Consider the following 27,359-nt stretch of genomic DNA (forward strand, 5'->3'; position numbering starts at 1 on the left):
GCTGGGAAAATCAAGCTTCTACCCCTGAGTAGCAACTTAACTAGTTTACAATAAAGGTCCAAGGTTAAATGTAACTGAGTGATCAAGATGATGTGAGGTGACAGACAGCCTTACAGATGCAAGTACCACCTGGACGATTGGTCCTATCTTCAAACAAGAGTCTGAGCCCAAGCTTTTTGAACAGACATTAGTATGTGTACAACAACGTCCCACACAGAAGGCTAACAGTCTATGCAAGATGGATACACACCAAAACATCAGTGCAGAAATGTACAGTTGCTTATTTACCACCGTACCTGTCAATGGCTACTAAGAGGTTATTTGACTACAATAAACTTCTAGTGTTAATATTCAAGCATGATGAAATGTATAAGATATACTTTTAGCCTGTTTAAATCTTTTATTCTTTTTTAAATGATTATGTTTTAACTGGAGGATAATTGCTTTACAGTATCATCTTGGCCTCTGCCATACATCAACATGAATAAGCCACAGGTATATACATGTCCCATCTCTCCCAGGCACAAATTATTTTGCAAAGTAGCTAGGATTACTTACATTTATAAACAAGACTGTGAGATTCACATTAGCATGAAATATACTGTCTCAAGGATGAAAACGAAATTGCTTCCCAAAGAAATGTTGGGGAGAACACAGGAGGCGTGTCCCCAGATTGCCAGCGTAACTTCAGACATAGGAACATTGCTTGAATACTATTTTTAAAAGACAGAAAGAGATAACTAAATGTAAGAATATTTGTTTTCCTTTAGGTAGGGGGAAAAAAAAAAAAAATCCACTCTCTTGGGCCCTCTTCAGGAAAAAGAGCATGTAAGGCTTGTGCAATTCTGTAAAATTATACACACCATATGCTTCCAACCTCAAATTCTGGTTATTTTGGTTTGACTTACTGCTTTTATTCCATAGGAAACACAAGTACTTTACCCCCAAAGGCTTGTTAAATATTCTACCACTAGACTGGAGTAAAGAATTAATTGGAACAAGAGAGGTCTCTCATGACCCTAAGTGGACAAACACTTTTTCATTATTTTGCCAGATTGTCTTCTCCAAGCTCCAGAATGTGAAATATACTGTCTTTGCCACAGTGATGTCACCAGCACGTGGCTGGCTGTCCTTATGGGGTGCCAGATGGGTTTTCAGGCACACGGGCCACGCAATCAAAATCAAGCATGTTGTCTTCCTGTGCCGAACAACGCACTCCACAAGGTTCCTGTTGCCAAGTGTTTGTCCATGATGTGGACCTACTCAAGGTGTTTATTCATTTTCGTTCAGTATTTTAAATAATTTATATAAAGTGACCATCACTCATGCCCACAGCCTCAGAGGCAGCCATCCAAAACCTTTCAGCAAAGCAGCGTGTTAGGCCGTTCTAGGGTCACCTGTGAGGAATGCTGGATGGTATCCCTGACGTTGCTGCAGGTATGGATGATTTTCTGTAGGACACCCAGGAAGTCCTGCCTGTTTCAGCAGCGCAAGGTATCTCTCCAGACTGGTACTTCCTGGGTGATGCTTGTTTGTGTCAGAATCAGAAAACCACAAGGGGAAGAAAAGGCAGCAACATGTACTTCTGCTGCTTGGCAGCCTTCCTGGGGAAGGTTGCTTGGGAGGCTGTAACAGTATTGATTCAGTTTAGTTTTGGACAAGTTTATATATCCAGATGGTGAAGTCTGACCTTCATTAACTAAGGATAAATTTGATACAATTTCACTTTAGTTACTTTGGAACTTAAGGATACATACAATTAGACCAAATAGTTCAAAGATTCCCAAGTACCCTTCACCACCTTCAAACACTCATCAATTTATAGCTAATTGTATTAAATCTCAATTCTTCCAATTAATCCTCCACCCCCTCAACCAAGACAGCAACTCTGAAAGATGTAAAAACTTTTTCTTAACATAATCACAATGCCATTATTTCTCCTAAGGTCTTAATAATTTCACAAAATGTTCAGCATTGAAAATTCTGGTTGTCTCCTCAATGTTATAATTTTTTAACAGCCCGCTTATTACAGAAACAGAATCCAAATAAGTTTCACACCTGCAATTGCTGAAGTCCTGTATATTTTCTTTAATTCATAGGTCTCTTTCATCTCTTTTCTCCTCCTCCTCCTTGTACTTCTCTTCACTATTTGTTGAAGAAACACATTTTGTTTCTATAAAAATTTCCATTTGTCCTATGAAAATTCCTACACCTGACATCTTCGTATGGTGATTTAATATTTTCTGCTGTCATCTTATTCCCCTTCCATTGTTGGTTGGATTTACAGGCTTGACCTAAGCCTGGGTTTGGGGGCAAGACTAGTGCACTGATTTGTTAGAGCTGCCGTCACCCAGTGCCACAGATGGGTAAGGCTGGATGTCCAAGATCCAGGAGTCGGCAGGGCTGGTTTCTCCCAAGGCTGCTCTTCTAGGTGTGTAGATGGCCGTCTTCTCCCTGTATCTTCCCAAGATCTTTCCTCTGGGTGTGTCTGTGTTCACATCTCCTGCTTATAGAGACACCAGTCAGATTGGATCAGGGGCTAACTTAATGACTTCATTGTAGCTTAATCACCTCTTTGACATCTCTCTCTTCAAAGTCACATTCTGAGGTACTGGGGATTAGGACTCCAACATGGAAATTTTAGGGGTGAGCAGTTTCAACCCATAATAACTTTCCATGTGATACCCTTCCTTCAAGAGGTACATAAAATCAGATTATTTATCTTTTTGTGGCTTTGGCAGCCACTGATGATCAATGCCTAGATTCATTAATTTGAGTTTGCAAAGTGGTGATATATCCTAATTCTGTTGTTCCTTCTTCATATATTAGCTAGATTCTTTTGTGTTTTTTAAAGTTGCTTCATCTTCTCTTTGGTTTGCAATTTTTTTGGAAAGGCAGAATTAATATTTGATTCTTTCTATTTACTCATTTTCAAAATAATAGGTTGCTTCACTGAAATCCTCCAGTGTGATCAGTTTGTTGTAGTTTTCTCAGTGACACTTTGAACTCATGGATGTTCACATCTGTGTGTATGAAAGTGTGATGGATAGTAATCCACTGTGGTTATTACCTTTCCCTCAAACTGTCGCATTTTCGGCCAAGGGAGGCTCTTCAAGCTAATACAGACCAGGGATCTTGGACTTCCCCAATCAATAGAAATTGATTAAAGGCCAGACAAGAATTTCAGGCAAGGCTTTATTGAGGCCTCTAGTGCAGCAGCAGGGAGCGAGAACAAGTAACAGGTTCCCTTAAGGCTCACAGTGGGTGGGGAGACGGGCATCAAGCTCTTTCCTTATGTGGGGTGAGAGTAGGGGTCTGTCCAGGGGTCGAGGTGGAGGGGTGGCTTAGGTGGTTTACCCACCCCTTAAGTGCCATTATGTGCAAGGGGCATGTGCAGTACCCTACTTTTGCTCTCAACACCCAGTTTTTGCTCCTGGCTCCTCAGAAATGGAAGTTGGGTCTCTTAGTCTTTGTACCTTTTGGTCCAGAATTTGCCACAAGTGCACATGCACATTATTATTTTAGTCCCATATAGTTTCTCCCTATATTGTACCTTGAGGAGAGGTGTGTCCTGGCGCAGGCCCGGCAGCACGGGGTCCCAGGTCCCAGCCTGTCTCAGCGCGTGGCCCTAAGTTCTCAGACAGGACTGCACGGCTCCTGGAGCACTTCTTTGTCTGGTGCAGCATGAGGTGCCAGGCTCATTTTTCCATTTCCTTCTCCAGATCCAAGAAGTTCCAGTTCCTTTTGGTGGTTTCCAGTACTTAGTGTTTGAATGGTAGAGACCATTCATTCACCAGGGGAGCTCACTACTCCTGGCTGGTTCCCATGTTCAGGCCTTCATAGTGAGTGGAACTACGAAAAAATACGTATGCAAACACACATAATCATACACACATGTACAAAGACATCTTCCAGTCAAATTCAGGGTTTGTTTTATCTTAATATCTGCATTTCCTCTTTCCCACTCCATGAATCCTGGTCTCAACCATAGCAGGAACAACTGACTAAGAATACCACATTATTGCCCGCTCACTTTTACCCACGACACACCCACAACAAAATCAGGGTCACACAGCTAACACTCCCGCCAAGCTTTTTGCAGTTCATTTTGTCCTTAGATTTGTACTCAAATAAGCATGTTTTAAAATCCCTGGGAAGGACTTTGCTGGTGGTCCAGTATTTAAGAATCTGCCTGCCAATGTGAGCAGGGTTCGATTTCCCTGGTCTGGGAAGATTCCACATGCTGTGGAACAGCTAAGGCCGTGCATCCCAGCTACTGAGCCCATGTGCTACAACTACTGAAGCCTTTGCACCTAGAGCCCTTGCTCTGAGACGAGAGAAGTCACATCAGTGAGAAGCCCTTGCACCGAAACTAGAGAGTAGCCCCTGCTGGCCACAACTAGGGAAAGCCCACGCACAGTGGCAAAGATCCAGTACAGCCAAAAATAAACTAATTAAAATCAAAAATTAAAATAAAGGAACTCCTGGGAGTGTTTCTTCTCTATGGGTTTAACTATAAACTGGGTACATATTTGTTTTTTTCCCCCATTTTATATATAAATTAATTTATTTTATAAATAAGAAATAAGATAATAAGGTATATATCTTGTAGATAGGGGGTTTCCAGGTGGCACCAGTAGTAAAGGACCCACATGCCAACCACCTGCCAATGCAAGAGACCCAAGAGATGTGGGTTTGATCCCTGGGTCATGAAGATCTACTGGAGTAGGAAATGACAATCCAGTCCAGTTTTCTTGCCTGGAAAATCCCATGGACAGAGGAGTCTGGTGGGCTACAGTCCATAGGGTCGCAAAGTGACGCGACTGATGTGACTGAAGTGACTTAGCATGCACGCACGCACCTCGTAGATAAGAGATGCACGTGTTTTCAAAGTCAAGCCAAGTGTGACACCAGCATTGCTTTCCTGTTTTTCTTGTCACCATATGTGTCTAAGCCAGAGAAAGGGCTGGTTTGTGTCGTGGCGGCTTTCGAGGAGGAGGTGACGCCTGAATCATGTCTTACCGAACAGCTGCAAAGAGCGACTTAGATTCTCAGAGGAACTGTCCCTTAGTTCTGCTCAGGGAAGAAAACATTTGTTCTGCCGCCCACCATGTAATTCTTCTTTGAATTTTAATGAGTTAGCCTTTAGGCTGCTAGACAGAAAACAACAGCTCTGTTCTGTTTAAACTCTGCCATCTTTCTATTTTGCTGCAGAGGCTAGAAAAGAAAGGTTTTTTTGCCAAATGTATGGTCGTATGCTCCAAGGTAGTTCATCTGGATGTGTGAAGTTCCATCTCGTGATAGCATTTTGGAAGCTAAATATAGCAGTGGTCTCAGTCAGTCCACCATCCATCCAATTAGTCACACAAACTGGAAATTGAAAGCTGCCGCTGCTTCCATCATTATGTTCACCCCCCACATCCGATACTTAAGTCCTGCCAAATCTACACTCCGTGATAATCCTGGAACTGTCTCTCCCTCTTGTTCCCCTAAATCACCTTCTCTCATAGATGCCTGGCTGTCCCCCTGTCTCCGCTGATTCCCCCTATGCCCACCCTCTGCTCGAAATGTAAACCTTACTTCATCACTCTGGGTATTGTGTAGAAGGATGAATGGGTAAAATGTAAATCTCTTCTTGGGGATGCTCTAAAGGTCAGAATGCAAGCGTGAACTGGTCCTGGTCTGACTCCTAACTCTTCTGGTCTCACCTGTCCCTGGATGTTAGAATCTAGCAGCACAGCAACACTCACTGCACCATTTGAAGCCGGGCTTTGATGCCTGCTCTTCTTGATGAAACATTCCTTCCCTGCATCCCTGCTCATCCTTTGCTATCTAATCTCACTTTTTCAGACTCCTCTACAGAATGTTCCCCCTGTCCCATCCACCTCCTCACCCCTGTTAAATGCATAATACCCAGCGTGGCTGTACCCCTCATCTGGCTGTGTGTTAGAATTAGAGATGTGTCTATTTCCCCCTCTACACTAGAAGGTGCTTCATAGAAAGAACAGTGCTCCAAAATGATTTATTGACTTACTGATTCAATAAACATGTGGTCCAATTAAAGACTATAAACCAAAGTGGTCAGAAAAGGGTATTTCTTCTTCTTCAAATATCAATGGGACCATTTAATTTGGGATAAAGTGAATTTCAAGAAAAATGTGAATACAATGCTGAACAAAACCTTTCTTTCTGACTATTAACATCCTAGCTACAGGGACACTTGGATTTTTTATTATAGTCTTCAAATATCTCATCTGAGCAGTACACCTTTCTGCCCCATTACTGAATGTTTGGGGAAACACTTCAATCATGGAACTTGATAATGCTGATGAGAAATGATGTACCAGATGATAAATTCAAAACCACTAAAAGCTGATGCCTTTCCAAACTCATAATGTTTAAAGTGGTTTGACTACTATCAGGAAGATAGAAGGCAAAAAAAGTTTTAAAGGAAAAATTTTTAGTAAGTTTGTGGTTTTTAAAGCAGAAAGCAAATAATGTATCTCCAAAGAGTTCAGTTCCCTTAGACAAAATTTTATGGAAAAGAGTAAGATTGGAACTAATTTATTTTGATGTGATAGTGGTAAGAATGAATAGAAATATTTAAGAAAGTGCCTCATCCTACAGTTATCTTGACACTTTCACAAAACAGGGAAGGAAGCCATTCTCCTGTGTATCAGATCCATGCTGGTTCCTTACACACTCACACACCATCCTCAAGACAACCCTGTGAGTTCAATATTACCATTTCCCCTTTTGCCCTTGAAACTGAGGTCTGAGAGCATCTATGTTCACAAGATGGAGGAATTTCGCCCAACTCTGTAAGCATCAGAAAACCTGAAAATTATGAGCAGGTTTAAAAGAACAAGGGAAAGATAGTGAAAAGCACAGAGGATGGTAAATGGTGCATGTAAAATGAACTGGGTGTTTATTCATCTGGTCATGTAGATAGAAATGATATTAAAGACATTTTTTAAATTAACTTATTTATTTGGTTGCACTGGATCTTAGTTGAGACATGCAGGATCTTCATTGCTGCATGCTGGATTTTTAGTTGCAGCATGCAAACTCTTTAGTTGCAGCATGTGGAATCTAGTTCCCTGACCAGGGATCGAACCTGGGGCCCGGCATGGGGAGCATGGAGTCTTAGCCACTGGACCACCAAGGAAGTCCTCTAAATGATATCACTGGTCTTCTGTAAACCACTTCTAGGGCTTCCCTGGTGGCACTAGTGATAAAGAACCTGACTGTCAGTGCAGGAGACAAAAGAGATGCGGGTTCCATCCCTGGTTCGGGAAGATCCCCTGAAGGAGGGCATGGCAACCTACTCCAGTATTCTCGCTTGGAGAATCCCATGGACAGAGAAGCCTGGCGGGCTACAGTCAATAGGGTCACAAAGAGTAGGACACGACTGAGATAACTCGGCAGTCACAAACCACTTCTACAGATATTGCTAATGAGGTAGGAGGTAGAGGGGCCTCTGGTTAACCTGCAGGTTTCATTCTGATCCTTTGAGATAAACTACCAATGGGAATGACACATCCTGATTGGATGAAAGACAAAGCTGCCTACCACAGCTCCCTCATTTTTGTGATGGAAAGGATTTCCCAGCCCAACATATGCGCAGAAGAAGCCTCAAGTTGTCCTCTAGTAACCATATCATTAGCATTGTGAGTTTTTTTGGGAGGGGGAATCAGACCATTTTATTGGGGGGCTTTGGGGGAAGGTGGAAAAGCTTATAGAACAATGAGATCTGATGTCCTTCTGTGAGCCAACTTCTCAGCTGCTAAAAGAGCATTGTGGTTTTGACCCCTGTGGGTTTCACTTGGGTGCTCATGGAAAAGATTCAAAATGGCGACTGGCAGAAGCCCAGATAGGGAATTACAGGTGACACAATTGTAGGGGAGGAAACCCCAGAAGACTAACCCCATAATTATACATCATTTATCTGAGAAGTATCAATACATTTTTTAGATAGTGATACAGTTAACATCACCATGTGAAGTCATTAGGGTTTAAAATTGATCAAAGTTTCATTATACAACTTATATACATGTATATATGGTGTTTCATTACACAACCACTGGTAAGAACACAACTCTGCCAACACAGGAGACACAAGAGACACGGATTCAATCCCTGGGTCAGGAAGATTCTCTGGAGGAGGAAATGGCAACCCACTGCAGTATTCTTGTCTTAAAAATCCCATGGACAGAGGAGCCTGGCGGTCTACAGTCCATGGGGTCGCAAAGAGTCGGACATGACTGAACACACATGCATGCACATGATTGTTGTTATAATTCACATTTTGCGGATAGTTTTCTGTTCCAGCTTTGTGTTTATTATAAGTGTAAAGTTTTTAAAAATAATGCATGGTGAAATTTTGAGTGAAGAATTTTTCAGTGAATTTTATGCAGGTACTTTCTCTGATTGTCTGAGCAACACAATGTCTCAGAAGTGATAGTGCTTGAGAATATAGTTCTGATTCATACGATGTGAATATTAATATTAGGCAAACAAAAAGACAAAAGACTTTGGTGATTGATTCTGATACTGAAAGTGAACATTAAACACACAGTGCTAGAGGATGCAAGTTTGCTTCTACAGAGAGTGGGCTGAAGGCAACGTTTCATGAAAATTAGAAGACTTTACAGGTGTGTCAGGTGTAACTATTGGATGTAACAACCCATGAAGTGTTAGTGAAATAATTTTTGGCCAGCCAAAGGAAAAGTCGCCAGCCACAGGCATTGGTTTCTGCAAAAATCCCCTAGTCAATAATGAGTTAACAACCTAAGCTACCCCTATACGGTACACCTCACTCTGAGAATTTACCTGTGTGTTTTCCCACATTTGCTGTACTTCTAATAAACGCTGGACCTACTTTGTGGTCTTGGTCTCTTTGTCAAATTCTTTCTTCAAAGAGGACAAGGACTGAAGTTCCTTTCTGTCAATGAATACAGTAATAACAGGATGTTTGAAATGACCACAGTCAGGGCATATTTGCCAATGGGAGGGATGAGGGAAGGGATAGTTAGGGAGTTCGAGATGGACATATACACTCTGCTATATTTCAAATGGATAACCAACAAGGACCTACAATATAGAATGTGGAACTCTGCTCAATGTTATGTGGCAGCCATGATAGGAGAGGAATTGAGGGGAGAATGGATACATGTATATGTATGACTGAGTGCCTTTGTTGTTCACCTAAAACGTCACAACACTGTTAATTGGCTATATCCCCATATAGAATAAAAAGTTAAAAAACATTTTGACTCAGTTATAGCAAAATGAAACAATCAAAACACTAACACACCTTGCCCCCTTTTTTTTCTGTATTCTTTTCAGCACATCAACTGTCTTTGTCTTTGCCTAACATCTGTATTGGATTGCAGGCCATGCTTGGATTTCAACACCGTAAGCTATTATTTTAGGATCAGCAGCTGCTCTTTCAGTGACACTGGTCTCCTGAAACAAGCCCTAAGAGCCACTGTTCTGATGTATGTAACGCTGAGAAAGGGAAGAAAACAGGCCAGCAAGTCAGAAGTGCTTCTTTTGCACACACTTCGGCTTCAGTGTCTTTCAGAAGTTCCACAGAGAGTAACTTGCAGTGAAGGGTCCTCTTCTGACACAGACTGAATTTTCTCCACCTGGACATAGTGATTGCCCAGTAAGTTTTCTTCTTAAGAACAACAGCACTCTCTCTTCCACTAACTTTCCTTTCCAACACAGCTGTATCATATTCTGCTCTAAGTGCTCCATCCCAGGATGAATAATAGCCTCTCATCCAACAAGAAACATTTATGGGCAGCCTGTGCACACCCTTACAACAGGTCCTACAGTGAAATGATCGGCCTTACATTAGGCTGTGTCTGTCCTGTCTTTCCCAATAGAATATAAGGAAGGCAGGAACGATGTCTATCTTCTTCACTCTTGAATCTCCAGTGCCTGGCATGAGGTCAGCAGCTGGATATTTACTGAATGAATAAATGGGCCTCCACCATCTGTGTGGCCCCACAGTGGGGACCAGCCTGGGACCTCTGAGCTGTTTCTACTGCACCGGAGCTTCCTGAGAGGCCTCCCCTTGCACCTGCTGGAGAGAAATCTCAGGGGAGGAGGCTGGGAGTGGGTGGGTCCAGAGGAAGAAGTACAGAGGCAGTTTTTAAGTAACAAAAATAAGAATGAGTGCGGATAACCTCAAAAGAATACAATGAAATATTACTCAACTGTTAAAAAGAATGAAATAATGCCACCCCCGGCAACATGGATGGGCCTAGAGATGATCATACTAAGCCAGCCAGACAGAGAATGACAAATACCATATGATATCATTTATATGTAGACTTGAATATATGATACAGCTGAACTTACTTACAAAACAGAAACAGACTCACAGACAGAACAGGCTTGTGGCTGCCAAGGGGGAAAATGGGTGGGGAAGGGTTAGATTTGGATTAGCAGATACAAACTATTATATAAGGAATGGATAGGGGACTGCTCTGGTGGTCCAGGGGCTAAGACTCCAGGCTTCCAGTGCAGAGGGGCTGGGTTTGACCCCTTGTCAGGGTACTAGATCCCACAAGCCACAACTCAGAGTTTGCATGCTGCAACTGAAGATCCCACATGCTACAATGAAGATCAAGGATCCTGGGTTCTGGAACTAAGAACTGGCAGGGCCAAAGAAATGTATTTTTTAAAAGGATGGATAAACAACAAGGCCTACTGTATAGCACAGGGAGCAATATTCAATATTTTGCAATAAACCAGAATGGAAAAGAATATACAACTATTATATATATTTATATATAACTGAGTCACTTTTTCATGCGAAGAGTTGACTCATTGGAAAAGACCCTGATGCTGGGAGGGGGTGGGGGCAGGAGGAGAAGGGGACGACAGAAGATGAGTTGGCTGGATGGTATCACTGACTCGATGGACATGAGTTTGAGTAAACTCCAGGAGTTGGTGATGGACAGGGAGGCCTGGCGTGCTGTGATTCATGGGGTCACAAAGAGTCGGACATGACTGAGCGACTGAACTGAACTGAACTGAACTGAACTGAATTGAACTGAGTCACTTTGCTTACAGTAGAAATTAACACAACATTGTAAGTCAATTATACTTCAATAAAACAAAAATTTAAAAAATTGCAGCACTTTGCTCCTTAATGCTCACAGAAATCCCTCCAAAGTGCCAGTCACCGACAGCCTTAAAATAGAAAGTTGTCAAGATTTACGGATGTTTTGAGGAAAACAACTCCAAGAGAAAAGCAAGTATTTATGTACCAATATATTTTTAAATTGTGGCTGTCATTAAGTCTGTGCTAGTTTAACAACTGGCTTTGGCAGTATTTCATTATGAAAGAAAACAGGCAATTTTCTACACACCCCTTAATTCATGCTAAATACAGGCACACCTTCTACCTTTGTGAATAAACAGAAAGCCCTGTTTATTCAGGTCAGTGCATATTTCTTTAGTACTGAAAGTCCTAGTTTTAGAAATTTTTTCAAATTAGGAACCCTAGCTACTAAAACTCAACTGAGTTTCTATTTCTCTCACTTTATAATTCACTTTCATTTTTATCAAATAATATGCTTGTACATTGCACATAATGTGATGCTAATTTTTTTCCATTTGAATGGGATCATTTAGGTACATATGCATAATAGAGATAAATAGTACTAAAATGAATCACAATATTGTGGGACTTCCCTGAAATTCACCGGTTAAGAGTCTACCTTCCAATTCAGCAGATGCAGGTTTGATACCTGGTTGGGGAAGTAAGATCCCACATGCTGCAGGGCAACTAAGACTCCCTGTCACAGCTACTGAACCTGCAGGCCCTAGAACCTGAAAGTTACAATTAGAAAAGTCTTTGAGCTGCAGTGAAAGATCCTGCATACTGCAACTAAGAATGAACACAGCCTAATTAATTATTGTACACCTGCAACTTACATAATATTTTAAATCAGCTATACTTCAATAAAATGAATAAATAATAAATAAGTAGTACTAAAATGTTTATAATGAACAATACTCCCCATTTCTCTCTGCTCCCTGTCCCAGCATTGCCTTCTCCAAAATCACCCACTTTCAGCTCATTTGCTTCTTCAGGGCTTCATTCAATATTTGTATAAAGTAAGTGCTCCCTGGGGAGCCCCCACTTGCCCTGCTCCTCCTCTGGGCTCCTGCACGTCCATTTTCCTGGTCTTCTCTTTTACCATCTTGAGAATCCTCTTTGCCTGTCACCTTTGTTGGGTCTCTTGTTTCTTTGATCATATTCCTTCCTTTTTCCTGGATTTTCCCTTATTATCTTGCTAGATGATATTCTCCAGTTGCTTCTTAGGAAACAATGCATTTTGGGAGTACTTACATGTGTGAAAATGTCTCTTTTCTACCTTCCCACTTAATAGTTGAGCGGGGTATAGAATTCCAGGTTGACAGTCACTTTCTAGCAGACAGAGCAGTCATTGACCAGTGTCTTCGAGAGCCTAGGATCCCCGGCAAGAAGTGTGATGCCTTATTGATTCCAGATCCTTTGTATGTGTCCTAGTCTCCCTCTGGAAGGCTTGGCAATTGTCTTCATCCCAGAAGTGAAGTTTCACAGTGACATGTCTTAATACAGTTGTTGTGATTTTTCTTTGATAGAGCCTTTCAATCTGGAAATTAACATATTCCCTTCTGAGAAATTTTCTTACATTATTAATTTTCTTTCTTCTGTTTTCTCTGATGCCTTTTGAGGTCTATTAGACACTAGACTAATTTAATTTTAATTTCTTTCTTTCTTTCTTCTTTTTTACTTTCTTCTTTTCTGTCTCTTGGACTTTCTGTTCTACTTTTGTGAGATTAACTCTATAGTGTGAAATATGATGTGAAATAGTGTGAAGTTTCTCTCCCATACTGAATCTCTATACTGATTCTTTTTCCTAACAATGTAATAAGAATTTTAATTGATTTATTTAAATTTATTTATTTCAATGTATTTCATTTAACAAATTGAGAATGTTTATTAACAGAATGCCCTGATTTGCTCAGGATACCTTCAGGTTAGTCTGTTGTCCAGGTGACCTAATTCCGTTAGCTTCCTGTTTTACTTTCAAAAGTGTCCTATTTTAGGTGATAAATATATGGTCATACTGTTTACTGAGCATTTACTATATGTACCAAGTACTGTTCTAAGTGCTGTGTGTATAACAACACATCTGTATAAAACGTCTACTCCAGAGGAGTAGACTCTGTTATAATCGTTTTACAGATTGGAAATCTGAGGCATAAAGAGTTTAAATAACTTGTCACAGGTGCCACAGCTTCCAGGTGTTAAAACGGGGACTTAAATGTGGGAAGTGTCTTCAGAATCCCCCCTTTCCCCTGTATGAACTGTAATTATTTGTTTTTAAAGATATTTAATTAATTTATTTATTATTGAGGTGTAGTTCATTTGCAGTATCATGTTAGTTTTGGAAGTATAGCATAGTTTTATATATATATATATACACACAAACACATGTATATATATATATATATATAAGAATATATATATTCTCTTTTATATTAACTTCCCTTATAAGTTGCTACAAAATATTCAGTAAAATTCCCTGTGCTATAGAGAAGGTTCTTGTTGTTTTATCTATTTTATATACAGTAGCATGTGTGCATTAATCCCAAATTCCTAATTTATTCCCCCTACTCCCTTTGGTAATCATAAGTTTACTTTCTATGTCTGTGAGTTTATTTCTGCCTCGTATCTGAACTCATAAGTTCATTTGTATCATTTTTCTAGATTCCACATATAAATGGTATCATGTGCTATTTGTCTTTCTATGGCTTATTTCAATCAATATGACACTCTCTAGGTCCATCCATGTTGCTGCAAATGGCATTGTTTCATTTTTTATGTCTGAGTAATATTTCATTGTATATATGTACTACATCTCTCAATCACTATAGATTCCACTTCACCACTGCTTGCAATCCCTCATTTGGGGGATATTAGGCTATTTCTGACTTTGCATCACTGCAAACACTTTTGGACTCCTTTCCAGCTAAACCGCCTTCATTTTTTTCCTGTAGGAGGATAAATTCCTGGTGAAGCCAGCTTTTCTTGATTCTCATTTCAGCTATGCCATACTGGGCACCTTCTGAGAATGGGAGCTGACAAACAAATGCTTTGATTATAGGGAGGCAGACACAGGAGAGCCAACCCACGGAAAAGAGCTGTGACCCTCAAATAAATGAAAAGTTAGGGGATGTTCTAGTTAATTTTGACTTTTTAAAACTAATGTTGCTCCTCTCTTCTTGACTGACACCTAGTTTGGTCACCCTCACCTCAGAATCTGCAGCATCCTCGACACTCACACCCACAACCCCACCATCTACTGACAGTGGTTGTCCACAGGACTGTGAAGACATTAGTCCGAAGACAAATGATACCTTGGCAAACAAATGGCAAAGAGGCAACTTCATAGTGACATTAAGGGCACAGTCATGTTGGCACTGTCTTTCTGGACGGAGGTTTGCCTGTGAATGCGTCTGTTGATTTCATAATCTCAGCAAGCCTTTCATGTGCATGGATAACAAGTTTACCCAGGGAGGCAACCAGAGATTTTCCTAATGTTCTCCTTCTAAACGCAGCTTAAATTTCACCTCACTCAGGAAGTCCTCATGACCAAAAGTCCTCGTTTTTCCGGCTTGAGCTGTACCAATCTGTGCCATTCTGAGCACAATAAGAACAGGGATTTTGTCTTTTATATCTGATTCACCAAGTATTGAGTACCCCTATATGGCAAAGTCTATGTTAAAGGTAAGGAAAAGAAAGCAGCATACTGCTATGCTCTACAATTTTCAGTAACATGTAACTTTTACAGATTTCACTTCTCAAAACAAAAAGTCCCGCTGATTCACTATTTGCAATACATTCTCTTATAAACTGACTCTTCATTTGACTGTAAACTGTTCTCCCACTTTCTATCTGTGCTTTTCATTCTTCTTATTGAAATTAGACTTACTGTTTGTATATATTGGAAAACACCCAGCTGCGAGAAGAGACCACATAAAAATGAGTTAATCATCAGGTCTCCTGTCTAGAGAAACTTATGTGTTTGAAACAAAAGAATGTTTCCTTTAATTCAGAAGGGAAAAGAATAAAGTCAACTCACACCTGGTTGTTGTGATCATTCTCCATCAGTGGATGTTGTACTGAAATCTTCTTTTTCCATCTATCTGTCCTGAAAGTTTGTGAGTGACTTGGGCACAAGGGCCCTGCTTATTACTTTTTAAATTTTGAGAACTTGTCATGTAGCAGACCTTCATCTCAAGTTTGCTGAAGTATGTTTTTACCTGTCTTTATTAGTAGTAGTGAAAGTCACTCAGAGGTGTCCAGTCGACTCTTTGTGACCCCATGGACTATACAGTCCATGGAATTCTCCAGGCCAGAATACTGGAGTGGGTAGGTTTTCCCTTCTCCAGGGAATCTTCCCAACCGAGGGATCTGAACCCAGATCTCTTGCATTTACACTTGTAAATGAGGCTCAAAATCTTGACCTTCCCCCACCTACCCTGAAGATCACGACTGCTAGGGGAGCTTTATTCAAATAACAATGACAGTTTTAGATGCAATAAATTGAATAGCACACCATTGATTCAATAACAGATTAACTTGGGGTCAGAAAGAGAGTCACTACATCTGTAAACAACTACCATAAAACACATCCTGATTTCAAGAAAGTTAAATTTTCAAAGTATGCGAGGAAATCCTGTCATTGTCCTTGACTGGACTTCTGGTCTCAAAATCAGAGCAGTCTCTTGGCTCTGTTACGTCAGCCGACAATTCTTCAATGCTGCTTATACACACTCAACTCATTCTTCTCTTCCTCCAATGCTTTTTCTGAGACCATTGATAACTTCCAAATATTTGTCTATTATTGTTTTCTTGGATTTCCATTTCCTTGTATAAACCCTCCTCTTTGAGTTTTTCCCTGCATTTTACAGCCTCCCATTGTCCTCAGGTCCCTGCCTTTGAGGCTCTTTCCTTCTTCCATGATGCTCACTCACCTTTTCCTCGGTGTAGGTGCCCCAGGCTCATCCCCTTCTTCTTTCAGTCCTCACAAGTCATTCTCAGCCCTGACTGATCATCAGAATCGCTTGAAGAGCCTTCTGAAAAGATTCAAGCCCAGATCCCAACCCAGATCTGTGGAATCAGTCAACTTGGACTGAGATATTAGTTCTGTAACCTGTGTTTGTGTATCTTACTTGGCATCTGAAGCTCAATTTCTTCTCCTATAAAATTAAGATAATGCTAAAAATCTCTTTTGTCCTATATCTGAATACATTCTTACTCCTCGTTGTCATAGCAAACAACATCACTTCTCCTCATTTATTTGAAGCCTGCGTTCCTTTGAAAGCTGAGCTCAAATCCTTTCCTTCTCACAACCTCCACCATCACAACTGATTTTGGATTGTTTACAGAGCGCACAGAACTCAAGAGCGACTTGTTGAAATGAAACTGTTTCCTGGCTGAGCTTCCCACAACTATCTTGTCACTTTTCAATTTTTTTTTCCATGCAGCACTTCAATATTACAGAGTGATCTTTTAAAAAAAAATTGGATCACATTGTTCCCTATTTTAAATCCTTCAATGAATTCTCTTTTTTTAAATATATTTATTCATTTATTTTTATTTTTTTGGCTGAGCTAGGTCTATGTTGTTGCACACAGGCTTTCTCTAGTTGAGACGAGCGGGGGCTACTCTCTAGATGCCATTGCATGGGCTTCTCATTGTGGCGGCTTCGCTTATTCAGAGCACAGGCTCGAGGCACATGGGCTTCAGTAATTGCTGCACAAGGCCTCACTCAGTAGGTTCATGGGCTTAGTTGCTCACAGCATGTGGAATCTTCCCAGACTGGGGATTGAACCCGTGTCCCCTGCCTTGGCAGGTGGATTCCTATCCACTGTATCACCAGGGAAGTCCCCAGTGACTTCTCTTTGTTCTTAGGCACTTGTTCAGCACTGTGGCTGAAGAGTCTAGCAGTGCTTTGATTAATGAACGCAGTTGACTGACAACAGAACATGCAAACAGTCGGGGAGGCTAAACACAAATCTTGCCCAGGAAGGAGTTGGCTCTTGGCACAGCTAAGAGAATGCAATCAGGTGGGCACACCTGGAGCTGGTAGAGTCATCCTCTTTCAGAGCCTCTGCCAAGCCTGAGAGTGAGGCCAGAAGGTTTGTAAGCAGCGGTGTCCCCAAAGTGCAGAAGCACTGACCTCCAAAACTCTGAGGAGAACAAAGGCATTATTGAATCTGCACTCCTGTAACAGCAATGCTGGTTGATCTCTTTTCCCTTAGAAATCTGATTATATGTTCCAATAGATGACAAGTCTATGTTTTGCTCTTTTCCTGTAACTGAACATGCCTTGTGCTAGACATGTTTCCTTTAGGTTACCAGCTGCCTTAAGAGAGTGCCAATTCAAGCCATTGTGTGACTTTAGTAGGATTACATTGATTAACCAACATTAATGCATTAAGATGGTTTCTAGGCCAACAGCATGAAATGAGGGGCTTTTAACCAAAAAAGTTATATTTTTGTTCTTTCATTGAAAACAACCATTTATATAGTTAAAGTCCCCACCCTTCACCATCCAGCTGCTGTTCTTAACAGGCTGGTTCCCTCTTCCTCCACTGTGCTCTCATCTCACTGGCCCTGCCCCATTCCTCCCCTTAATGAAATCCCTTACTATTATACAGTGGAAATGAGAAGTAGATTCAAGGGACTAGATCTGATAGACAGAGTGCCTAAAGAAGTATGGATGGAGGTTCATGACATTGTACAGGAGGCAGGGATCAAGACCATCCCCAAGAAAAAGAAATGCAAAAAGGCAAAATTGTCTGAGGAGGCCTTACAAATAGCTGTGAAAAGAAGAGAAGCGAAAGGCAAAGGAAAAAAGAAAAGATACACCCATTTGAATTCAGAGTTCCAAAGAATAGCAAGGAGAGAGAGGAAAGCCTTCCTCAGTGATCATGCAAAGAAATAGAGAAAAATAATATAATGGGAAAGACTAGAGATCTCTTCAAGAAAATCAGAGATACCAAGGGAACATTTCATGCAAAGATGGATTTGATAGAGGACAGAAATGGTATGGACCTAACAGAAGTAGAAGATATTAAGAAGAGGTGGCAAGAATACACAGAAGAACTATACAAAAAAGATCTTCACAATCCAGATAATCATGATGGTGTGATCAGTCAGTTTGAGCCAGACATCCTGGAAAGCGAAGTCAGTGGGCCTTAGGAAGCATCACTACGAACAAAGCTAGTGGAGGTGAGGGAATTCCAGTTGAGCTGTTTCAAATCCTAAAAGATGATGCTATGAAAGTGCTGCACTCAATATACCAGCAAATTTGGAAAACTCAGCAGTGGCCACAGGATTGGAAAAAGTCAGTTTTCATTCCGATCCCAAAGAATGGCAATGCCAAAGAATGCTCAGACTACCACACAACTGTACTCATCTCACATGCTAATAGGGTAATGCTCAAAATGCTCCAAGTGAGGCTTCAACAGTATATGAACTAAGAACTTCCAGATGTTCAAGCTGGATTTAGAAAATGCAGAGGAACCAGAGAACAAATTGCCAGCATACGTTGGATCATCAAGAAAGCAAGATAGTTCCAGAAAAACATCTATTTCTGCTTTATTGACTATGCCAAAGCCTTTAACTGTGTGGATCACCACAAACTGTGGAAAATTCTTGAAGAGATGGGAGTAGCAGACCACCTGACCTGCCTCTTGGGAAATCTGTATGTAGGTTAGGAAGCAACAGTTAGAATTGGATATGGAACAACAAACTGGTTCCATATTGGAAAAGTAGCACATCAAGGCTGTATACTGTCACCCTGCTTATTTAACTTATATGCAAGTACATTATGAGAAACGCTGAGCTGGATGAAGCACAAACTGGAATCAAGATTGCCGGGAGAAATATCAATAACCTCAGATATCCAGATGACACCACCCTTATGGCAGAAAGCGAAGATGAACTAAAGAGCCTTTTGATGAAAGTGAAAGAGGAGAGTAGAAAAGTTGGTTTAAAACTCAACATTCAGAAAACTAATATCATGACATCCAGTCCCATCACTTCATGGCAAATAGATGGGGAAACAGTGGAAACAGTGGCTGACTTTATTTGGGGGGGGGGGCTCCAAAATGACTGCAGATGGTGATTGCAGCCATGAAATTAAAAGATGCTTGCTCCTTGGAAGAAAAGCTATGACCAACCTAGATAGCATATTAAAAAGCAGAGACATTACTTTGCCAACAAAGGTCCATCTAGTCAAGGCTATGGTTTTCCCAGTAGTCATGTATGGATCTAAGAGTTGGACTATAAAGAAAGCTGAGTGCCGAAGAATTGATGCTTTTGAACTGTGGTGTTCGAGAAGACTCTTGAGAGTCTGTTAGACTGCAAGGAGATCCAACCTGTCCATCCTAAAGGAAATCAGTCCTGAATATTTTTTGGAAGGACTGATGTTGAAGCTGAAACTCCAATACTTTGGCCCCCTGATGCAAAGAACTGACTCATTTGAAAAGACTCTGATTGTGGGGAAAGATTGAAGGCAGAAAGAGAAGGGGATGACTGAGGACAAGATGGTTGGATGGCATCACCGATTCAATGGACATTAGCTTGAGCAAGCTCCAGGAGATGGTGAAGGACAGGGAAGCCTGGTATGCTGAAGTCCATGGGGTCGTAAAGAGTCGGACACGACTGAGTAATTGAAGAACAATGCAGGTACAAAATAGATAATGAGATAATGAGAACCTACTGTATTGCACAGGGACCGCTACTAAATTCTGTGTAGTGACCTAACTGGGAAGGACATCAAAAAAGAGGGGATGTAGGTAAACATAGAGCTGATTCACTTTGCTGTACATCAGAAACTAACACAGTATTGTAAAGCAACTCACTCCAATAAAAAGAAATTAACCCTGTTACTAATTTAGGAGGAAACATTAATTAATTGATGTAAGTATGCTTACCACGGGCTCTGGTATCTGTGGCTTAGTTTGTCAATAGCAGCATGACTGAAGTCTTCATACTGTAAAAAGAAGAAAAATCAATGGGCATAAACATGTCTGAGAGTCTGGGTTCCTAGTCAAAGAGGAGGTCAGGTGGAGCAATTAAACAAGAAATGCTAAATTCAGTTGAGGAAAGATGGCCTTTTGATCCTTGAACTGAGAAGAAAAGGTACAAGAAGTAAAATAAATCTGACCTTCTGTGCTTTCCCTGCCCTCTCTATAAAAGAATAGGTGTTGGGTCTGCAGAAAGTGTCATCTGCAATCTCGAAACATCTCAATATCCTGTATCTACATGAGCAGGCACTCAAAACCAGGACTTACCATTTATTTTTTATTTTTCATAGCGGGTCCTTATTGGTTACCAACCTTAAATAGTGCACTGCTTACATATCCATCCCAACTCCTTAACGATCCCTTCCCCCCAACAACTATAACATGACATTATTTAGACTCAGCTTAGCTTTTTTCACATCACCTTACCCTCATGTGAAAAGATGCTCAACAGCACTAATTATTAGAGAAATGCAAATCCAAACTACTACAAGGTATCACCTCACACTGGTCAGAATGGTCATCATCAAAAAGTCTACAAATAGTAAGTGCTGGAGAAGATGTAGAAAAAAGGTATCTTCCTACACTGTTGGTTGGAATGTGAAGTGGTGCAGCTGCTATGGAAAACAGTCTGGAGGTTCCTTAAAAACCTAAAAATACAACTACCATATGATCCAGCAATCTGACTCCTGGGCAGATATCTGAAGAAAATTATAATTTGAAAAGATATGTGCACTCCAATGTTCATTACAGCATAATTTACAATAGACAAGTTATGGAGCATCTTAACAGCATCATCAACAGATGAATGGTTAAAGATGTGGGATATATATACAATGGGCTATTATTCAGCCATAAAAAGAATGAAATACTGCCATTTGTAGCAACATAAACAGACTTAGAGATTATCACATTGAGTGTAATAAATCAGACAAAGGCAAATATCATTTGATATCACATGTGCAATCCAAAAAAATTATACAAATGAACTTATTTACAAAACAGAAACAGACTCACAGACATAGAAAACATACTCATGGTTACCAAAGGAAATGGAAGAGTGGAGGAAAAAATTAGGAGCTTGGGATTAACCGATACCAACTACTTTATATAAAATAGATAACAGACAAGGACCTACTGTATAGCACAGGGACCTATACTCAATACCTTGTAATAACCTACAATGGAAGATAAGCTGAAAGAGAATCTATCTATCTATCTGTCTGAACCACTTTGCTACACACCAGAAACTAACACAACACTGTAAATGAACCTCAAATACATCAATGAAAAGGAAAAAGGGGGAAAAGTAGCAAAATCATACCATAATGCTAACCTTAGATAAATCACCTGGTACTCTTTTTTTATCTCCCCCGTTTTCTTCCCTTTTCCTCAAGCTTTGCTTTATAACGCCTTTCCTGATCAAGGGTTGTGTTGGGAAAGCAGATCTATTTAAGTCATTTCTCAGTGACGAAGATCTGAAAACTTGATCACTGCTAGATCTTTAATGTCCACGTGTAAAATAATCAACAAAGGAAGGGACAAAATAAACAAGACTTAAATGCAAGGCTAAGCCACTATTCCAAAAGTTTGAAAAGTGATAATCTGTGTTTAGGACGTCCCTGGTGGCTCGGTGATAAGGAATCCTCTTGTCAATGCAGGAGATGTGGGTTTGATACCAGGTTGGAAAGATGCCCTGGAGAAGGAAATGGCAACCCACTCCAGTATTGGTACCTGGAAAATCCCATGGACAGAGGAGCCTGGCGGGGTACAGTCCATGGGGTTGCAAAGAGTCAGACATGACTACTTAGCAACTAAATAACAACAATCTGTCTGTAATGGTAAAATCTTTGTTTTTCAACTGCTTTCTTTTTTAACTTTTTATTTTATATTGAGGTATAGCCAATTAACAATGTTGTGATAGTTTCAGGGGGACAGCAAAGGGACTCAGCCATAAATATACATGTATCCATTCTCCCCCAAACTCCTGAGTCTCAACTGATTCCTGACACCTATTCCCTGAATATCAATCTTATCAACTGACTTACAAATAATTTTATTATCAGTTTATGGCCAAATTTTCCAGGGCTTGGATAATCTTTGATTTTTGTTCTCATTTTTAATAACCCAAACTTTTACTGGTTTAATCTGGAAAGGTTTTCCTTAGAAACACACAGTGCATTCATTAGCCTCTAACCCTACCCTATAGTTATCAGCATATAATGTCATAGAAATTTATCTAAAATAAGCTGACCCTTCTCCGTCTTTTTTTCTTTTTTTTTCCTTCTCTGTCTTAATTAATGAGATTCATCATGATTTATTTGTACAGTTGTGCTCACTTTGTTGTTAAATCTAATGAAATTCAGAATCAAAGTGTTTTTTTCTTTTTACTGGTCAGTTATTCATAAAAGTGAAGCAAAGACTGATTCAAAAGCGAATTCAGCACCTTCATAGAAACAGGTAACAACGAGTAGTATATGTTCTACGCTAAGGAGATCAGTAAGAATCTTTGCAGCTATTTTGCATGCTTTCAATTAGCAAAAATAATTATAACTTGAAATTGGATATTCCCTATTAAGCAATCTTTAAATAAGTCTAAGTATTAAGGAAAAAGAAATATCTGCTAATTACATTTAGATAATGTGAATTAGACACAATTTCTCAAATGAGCTATTAAATTTAAGTGAAATTAATTACAGACATTGGGGTCCATTCTAGTTAATAAGGAAAATCATTGCTTAATATTTTTACTTTTAATCACAAACCACCTCTCCTCTAGAAGTGACATTACTGAGGAATCCTCTTACTTTCTTGCCAGACTTAACTCAGGGTGTTTTTCCTAATATAGCCAGTTGTGACTTTTCTTACTAGAAAGGACCATTTCCCATCTCGGTAACTAGGAGGACTTTCTCTTCAGAAGGATGAGTACAATGGCCATGCATTTCAAGAACAGCGTAACACTAGGGTTTCTCTTGCCATCCTCCTCCTTGGTAACGTAGAGCTCTTATACCAAACAGTGGAGTGGAAAATCCCCTAAGCCTACCTTTTCTTATGCTAATGTAATTTTTTCTTCACTTGCCTCCATTTGCAAAATATTACTGTTAACCCCTTAGCTGCTTTTCTTCCCACAGCCAGGGAGAAGCATTCTCATTGTTGGCGCCTGGTCACCAAATTGCATAATGCTGCCTATTCTCGACTGGAACTATTGAAGGAAGAAAGGGGGCATCAAGCTTTTGTGTGGATAGAGCATTTGAAGCATTCATTTTACATGCAGAGCAGGGGTAGAAACAAAACAGTTCTCCCTGAAAAATGTCAGTGTTTAAGGCATGGATTCTGTGATGCATTTTTCTTACTAAAAAGCAAAAAGTGAACAACAATGCAGAGGCCCATAATTCATTTCATGCCAAAGGATATGGAGACTTGAGCTGAGTACCAATATGAATTATATCCTGATCTCCCCTTTTTTTATTGCACTGTTTTAAAATAATTTGAATTAGTTCACCAAATTTTAGCAAACAGACTAAACATTAAGTTTCCTGTGTTTCTTGACTCTGACCATAGTATGTGTTTTCTGTAGAGTATCCAAATAATGAGAAACATATTCCATTATGTTTCTAAAGTGCTTATCATAATATAATTTTAAAATTCATGTAGGTAAGAAAACATAGTATAGTGAGGCATTAATAATACCAGATCACACTTCTTTAGACTTATCGTACTAGATACTATGCTAAGTGCTTTACGCATTTATCTCACCTAATCCATTTGACAGTACTCTAAGATTATAATGATATTACATAACATTATTTTCCCTGTGGAAGGCAGAATTCTAAAGACCCTCAAGATGCTCACTCCCTTATACATACACCTTCTTCCAGATACTCAGCCAAATACTAACCTAGGTACTGCTGTGAAGGGATTTAAGGTGTAATTAAGATTCCAAACCAACTGATTTTAAGAAAGGAAGTTTCTCCTTGGTGGCCCTAACTTCATCATTCAAGCTCTTTAAAGGACCTGGGCTCCTCTGGGCAAAGGGCATTTGAAATGTGAGAGGGATTTGGACATGAGGGAGAGTGTCTGTTGCTGGCTTTAAAGATAGAGGGGACCATCGACAAAGGGATGTGGGCAGCTTCTTGATGTTGAGACTGGTCCCTGCCTGACAGCTGCAGAGAAATAAGACCTCAGTCCTCTAGCCACAAAGAACTGAAATCTGCCACAAACAAATGCACTTGGAAGAGCCCCCAAACCTCAGATTTGATCATTGTCACAACCGACACTTTGAAATTCACCTTAGTGAGTTCTGAGCAGAGAATCAAGCCTAGACGTCCCTGAACTTCTCATCTACTTCTGATCTACGATTTGCTTCTGTGAGTAAATAAATGGTGTTGCTTTAAGATGTTATTGTTTACTGCAGCACACCAGGCTTCCCTGCCCTTCATTATCTCCTGGAGTTTGCTCAAATTCATGTCCATTGAGTCAGTGATGCCCTCCAACCGTATCATCCTCTACTATCCTCTTCTCTGCCCTCAGTCTTTCCCAGCATGAGTCAGCTCTTCACATCAGGTGGCCAAAGTACTAGAGCTTCAGCTTCTAATTTAGTGGCAATAGATAATGCTCAACAGAAAACTAATGCAATGCCCATTTTATCAATGGGAAAACTGAAACATTATAAAGGATAGTGGGCAGATTAGCATGCAAATAGGGGAAAACAAAAAATTCTTCAGCTGGCTTTTTTTCCATATTCAGTTTTTCATTAAGACCACACACATAGATTTGTCTTGAAAAGCATTATAAATGCTAACTGCCTTATTTAGCCTCAGAGAGAAGGCACATTTCTATTGTTTTTTTCTGTACTTCTCCAGGGAGATTAATGTTTTCCTTATCCACGTGATAATTCAAGATACATGAGGACTTCTAGCAAGACTAGAACTTATTCTGTTGGGAATTGTTAGGATTTGTGATGAGTAGCCAATCATTCTGCAACCAGTCTTTTATCCATAGTTGGCGGATGGTCCCTACCAGGGTCTGAAATATGAGTGGACTCAAATATTCAAGCTACAGGAAAGCTACACAGGAGCTTCCCAAGTCTCTGCTTGTGTCCAGGCCACAGTTCCTGAAATATAATTAAGAGCCTGGTTGGCGACTACTCTCACCCTCGGAGTTTTCTAATGTGTTGGCACTGTTGTTAATTCAAAGGTCAGGAAGTGTGTTCCTCCCAAGTTAATTGTCCAATTAGCTTTACCGTACAGAATTGCACTAGGGGTGATAGCACAGGCTTTGTGAACAGAACAGTATAACTAAGTTTCAGCAAAAAATAAAAAAGAAAAGCTAAGTAGTCCTTGAATCACTATTGAATAACCTAGGAGGAGAATAATTCTCAAGCTCACGCACACTTAAAAGCTCATTCCACACCCCCCTCCCCCACCTCCTTCTGCAACTTGGTTTCTTATCAAAGACTGCATGAAAAAGAACGAGATTTCAGTCTCCATTTCCCATCATTTTTTCATGATCTTCTAGGCTGTGCTAAGCACTAGGAAGAAGGCTGTGGATGCTGTCAATAAAAAGTCAAGTAAGACAGATCTCACACCTCAAGTTGCTTACAGTCATTTGAGATGTGGCTGGCACTGTGCAGGCCAATAGTCACCCTAAAAACTTCAACAATGATGACAACACAGAGAAACTTCCTATGAATTCCTCCCCAACTGCAAGAGCCCACATGGGCCCCAAAGCACTTATTTTCAGTGCCATTTTCTTTGTGTCCAGAGACAGTGGGACCACATCCCAGGGGCCTCTCTATTGAATGGGTTGTTTTCAATTTGCTCAATTAAGATTTCTTGAGTCCTGGGAAGAGAATAGCTAGCTCCAGATTGCTATGCATTCTAGGCACTTTTGTCAACACAGCTGACATATTTCAGAAGTGTTATATATGAATAATAGGGAAAACTATAATCCTAAATTTATAATGATATTAGAATTTCTTCCAAACATCTCAAAAAGCCGGGACAAATGCCAGATTCCGAAAACATATGTCCTGGTATTTTAGCCACCTGTCCCTGGGATATTAGATCAAGCCCAAGTTTCTGAATTCTTGACAGTATATTCAAAGAAGCCTGATAGTGGAGTTAAATGTGAAGTTTCCTAGAACCCATTCTAGTTTATACATTTTTCTTAGCTTTGTATCTTGTTAGCATCATCAAACAATATTTGTTGAAAACTTATGGAGTATGCTTAATATTAACTTTAAGAAGTGCAATTTTTTTTTAAAAGGTTATATTTTCATTGAAAAGCATACTCAACATGTATGTTAAGCCCTACAGAAGCTGGTAACCACCATGGCGCATTTTTAGCCTTCTTTAATTAGAAATAAAATCACTCACTAGGCTCTAAATTGCTTTGAGTTTATTTCCTTCCTTCCTTCCCCCCTCCTTCTCTTTCTTTCTATCCTTTCTTTTGTTTTCACGTCTCCACATCCTAACAAAAGATGTGAGCATCAGGATGTCTGTTTTTTTTCCAGTTCACCAAAAATCATCCACAAAGTCACAGCCAGAAGGAGGAAGCCCAGACTCACTGGGAACCTGGGCCTGGGGAGCCTGGTGATATGTGGAGAGAAAGTGCCCCAGGTACCAACCTGCTGTTCACAGAACCGCTTTGGACACAGCGCAGGGACCGCATGTCAGTGATACCTATCTCGCTTTTTGCTTTCATGGTCTGTTCCAGAAAGGAAGCATTGAACTTAAAATTTATTTTCTGGGAGTTCAGATACAAGTAAGTTCCTTCAATCTGTTTGAGGAATCCAATAGAAAGCCATGACTTTCCTGAGCTCAGTGGCAAAGAATCTGCCTGCGGTGCAGGAGACACAGGTTCGATTCCTGGGTCAGGAAGATCCCCTGGAGGAGGACATGGCAACCCAATCCAGTATTCTTGCCTGAGAAATCCCACGGACAGAGGAGCCTGGTGGGCTACAATCCATGTGGCTGCAAAGAGTCAGACATGGCTTAGCGACTGAACAACAATAGAAAGCCAAGTTTTATGAAACGGAAATTTTAACACCTGTGTATTAGGAAGTTAATGTTAATATGGGGTTAACCAAAAAGTTAGTTCAGATTTTTCCATAATATCATGTGGAAAACCCAAATGAACTTTCTGGCTGATCCAATATATTATTTTCCCCAAAATGGAGGGCTATTTGGGCTTTGTAGCCAAGGCTTCTCCTTGCTCACAGATGGTCACTCTGTGGCCTTTCCAAA

At 40.3% G+C, this 27,359-nt stretch overlaps 1 protein-coding gene across 1 annotated transcript in view; it reads right to left on the reverse strand.

Annotated features, from left to right (window-relative positions):
• The window catches only part of SPMIP2 (sperm microtubule inner protein 2), a 119,606-nt gene that overhangs the window by 35,003 nt on the left and 57,244 nt on the right, over window positions 1–27,359 (reverse strand). The window contains exon 3 of the mRNA XM_061140706.1: window positions 20,023–20,081. Within this exon, the coding sequence (XP_060996689.1) occupies window positions 20,023–20,081 (59 nt within the window). The remainder of the gene's footprint in view (window positions 1–20,022; window positions 20,082–27,359) is intronic.

The sequence above is a fragment of the Dama dama genome, chromosome 5 (assembly GCF_033118175.1).
Source record: "Dama dama isolate Ldn47 chromosome 5, ASM3311817v1, whole genome shotgun sequence".
NCBI lineage: Eukaryota > Metazoa > Chordata > Mammalia > Artiodactyla > Cervidae > Dama > Dama dama.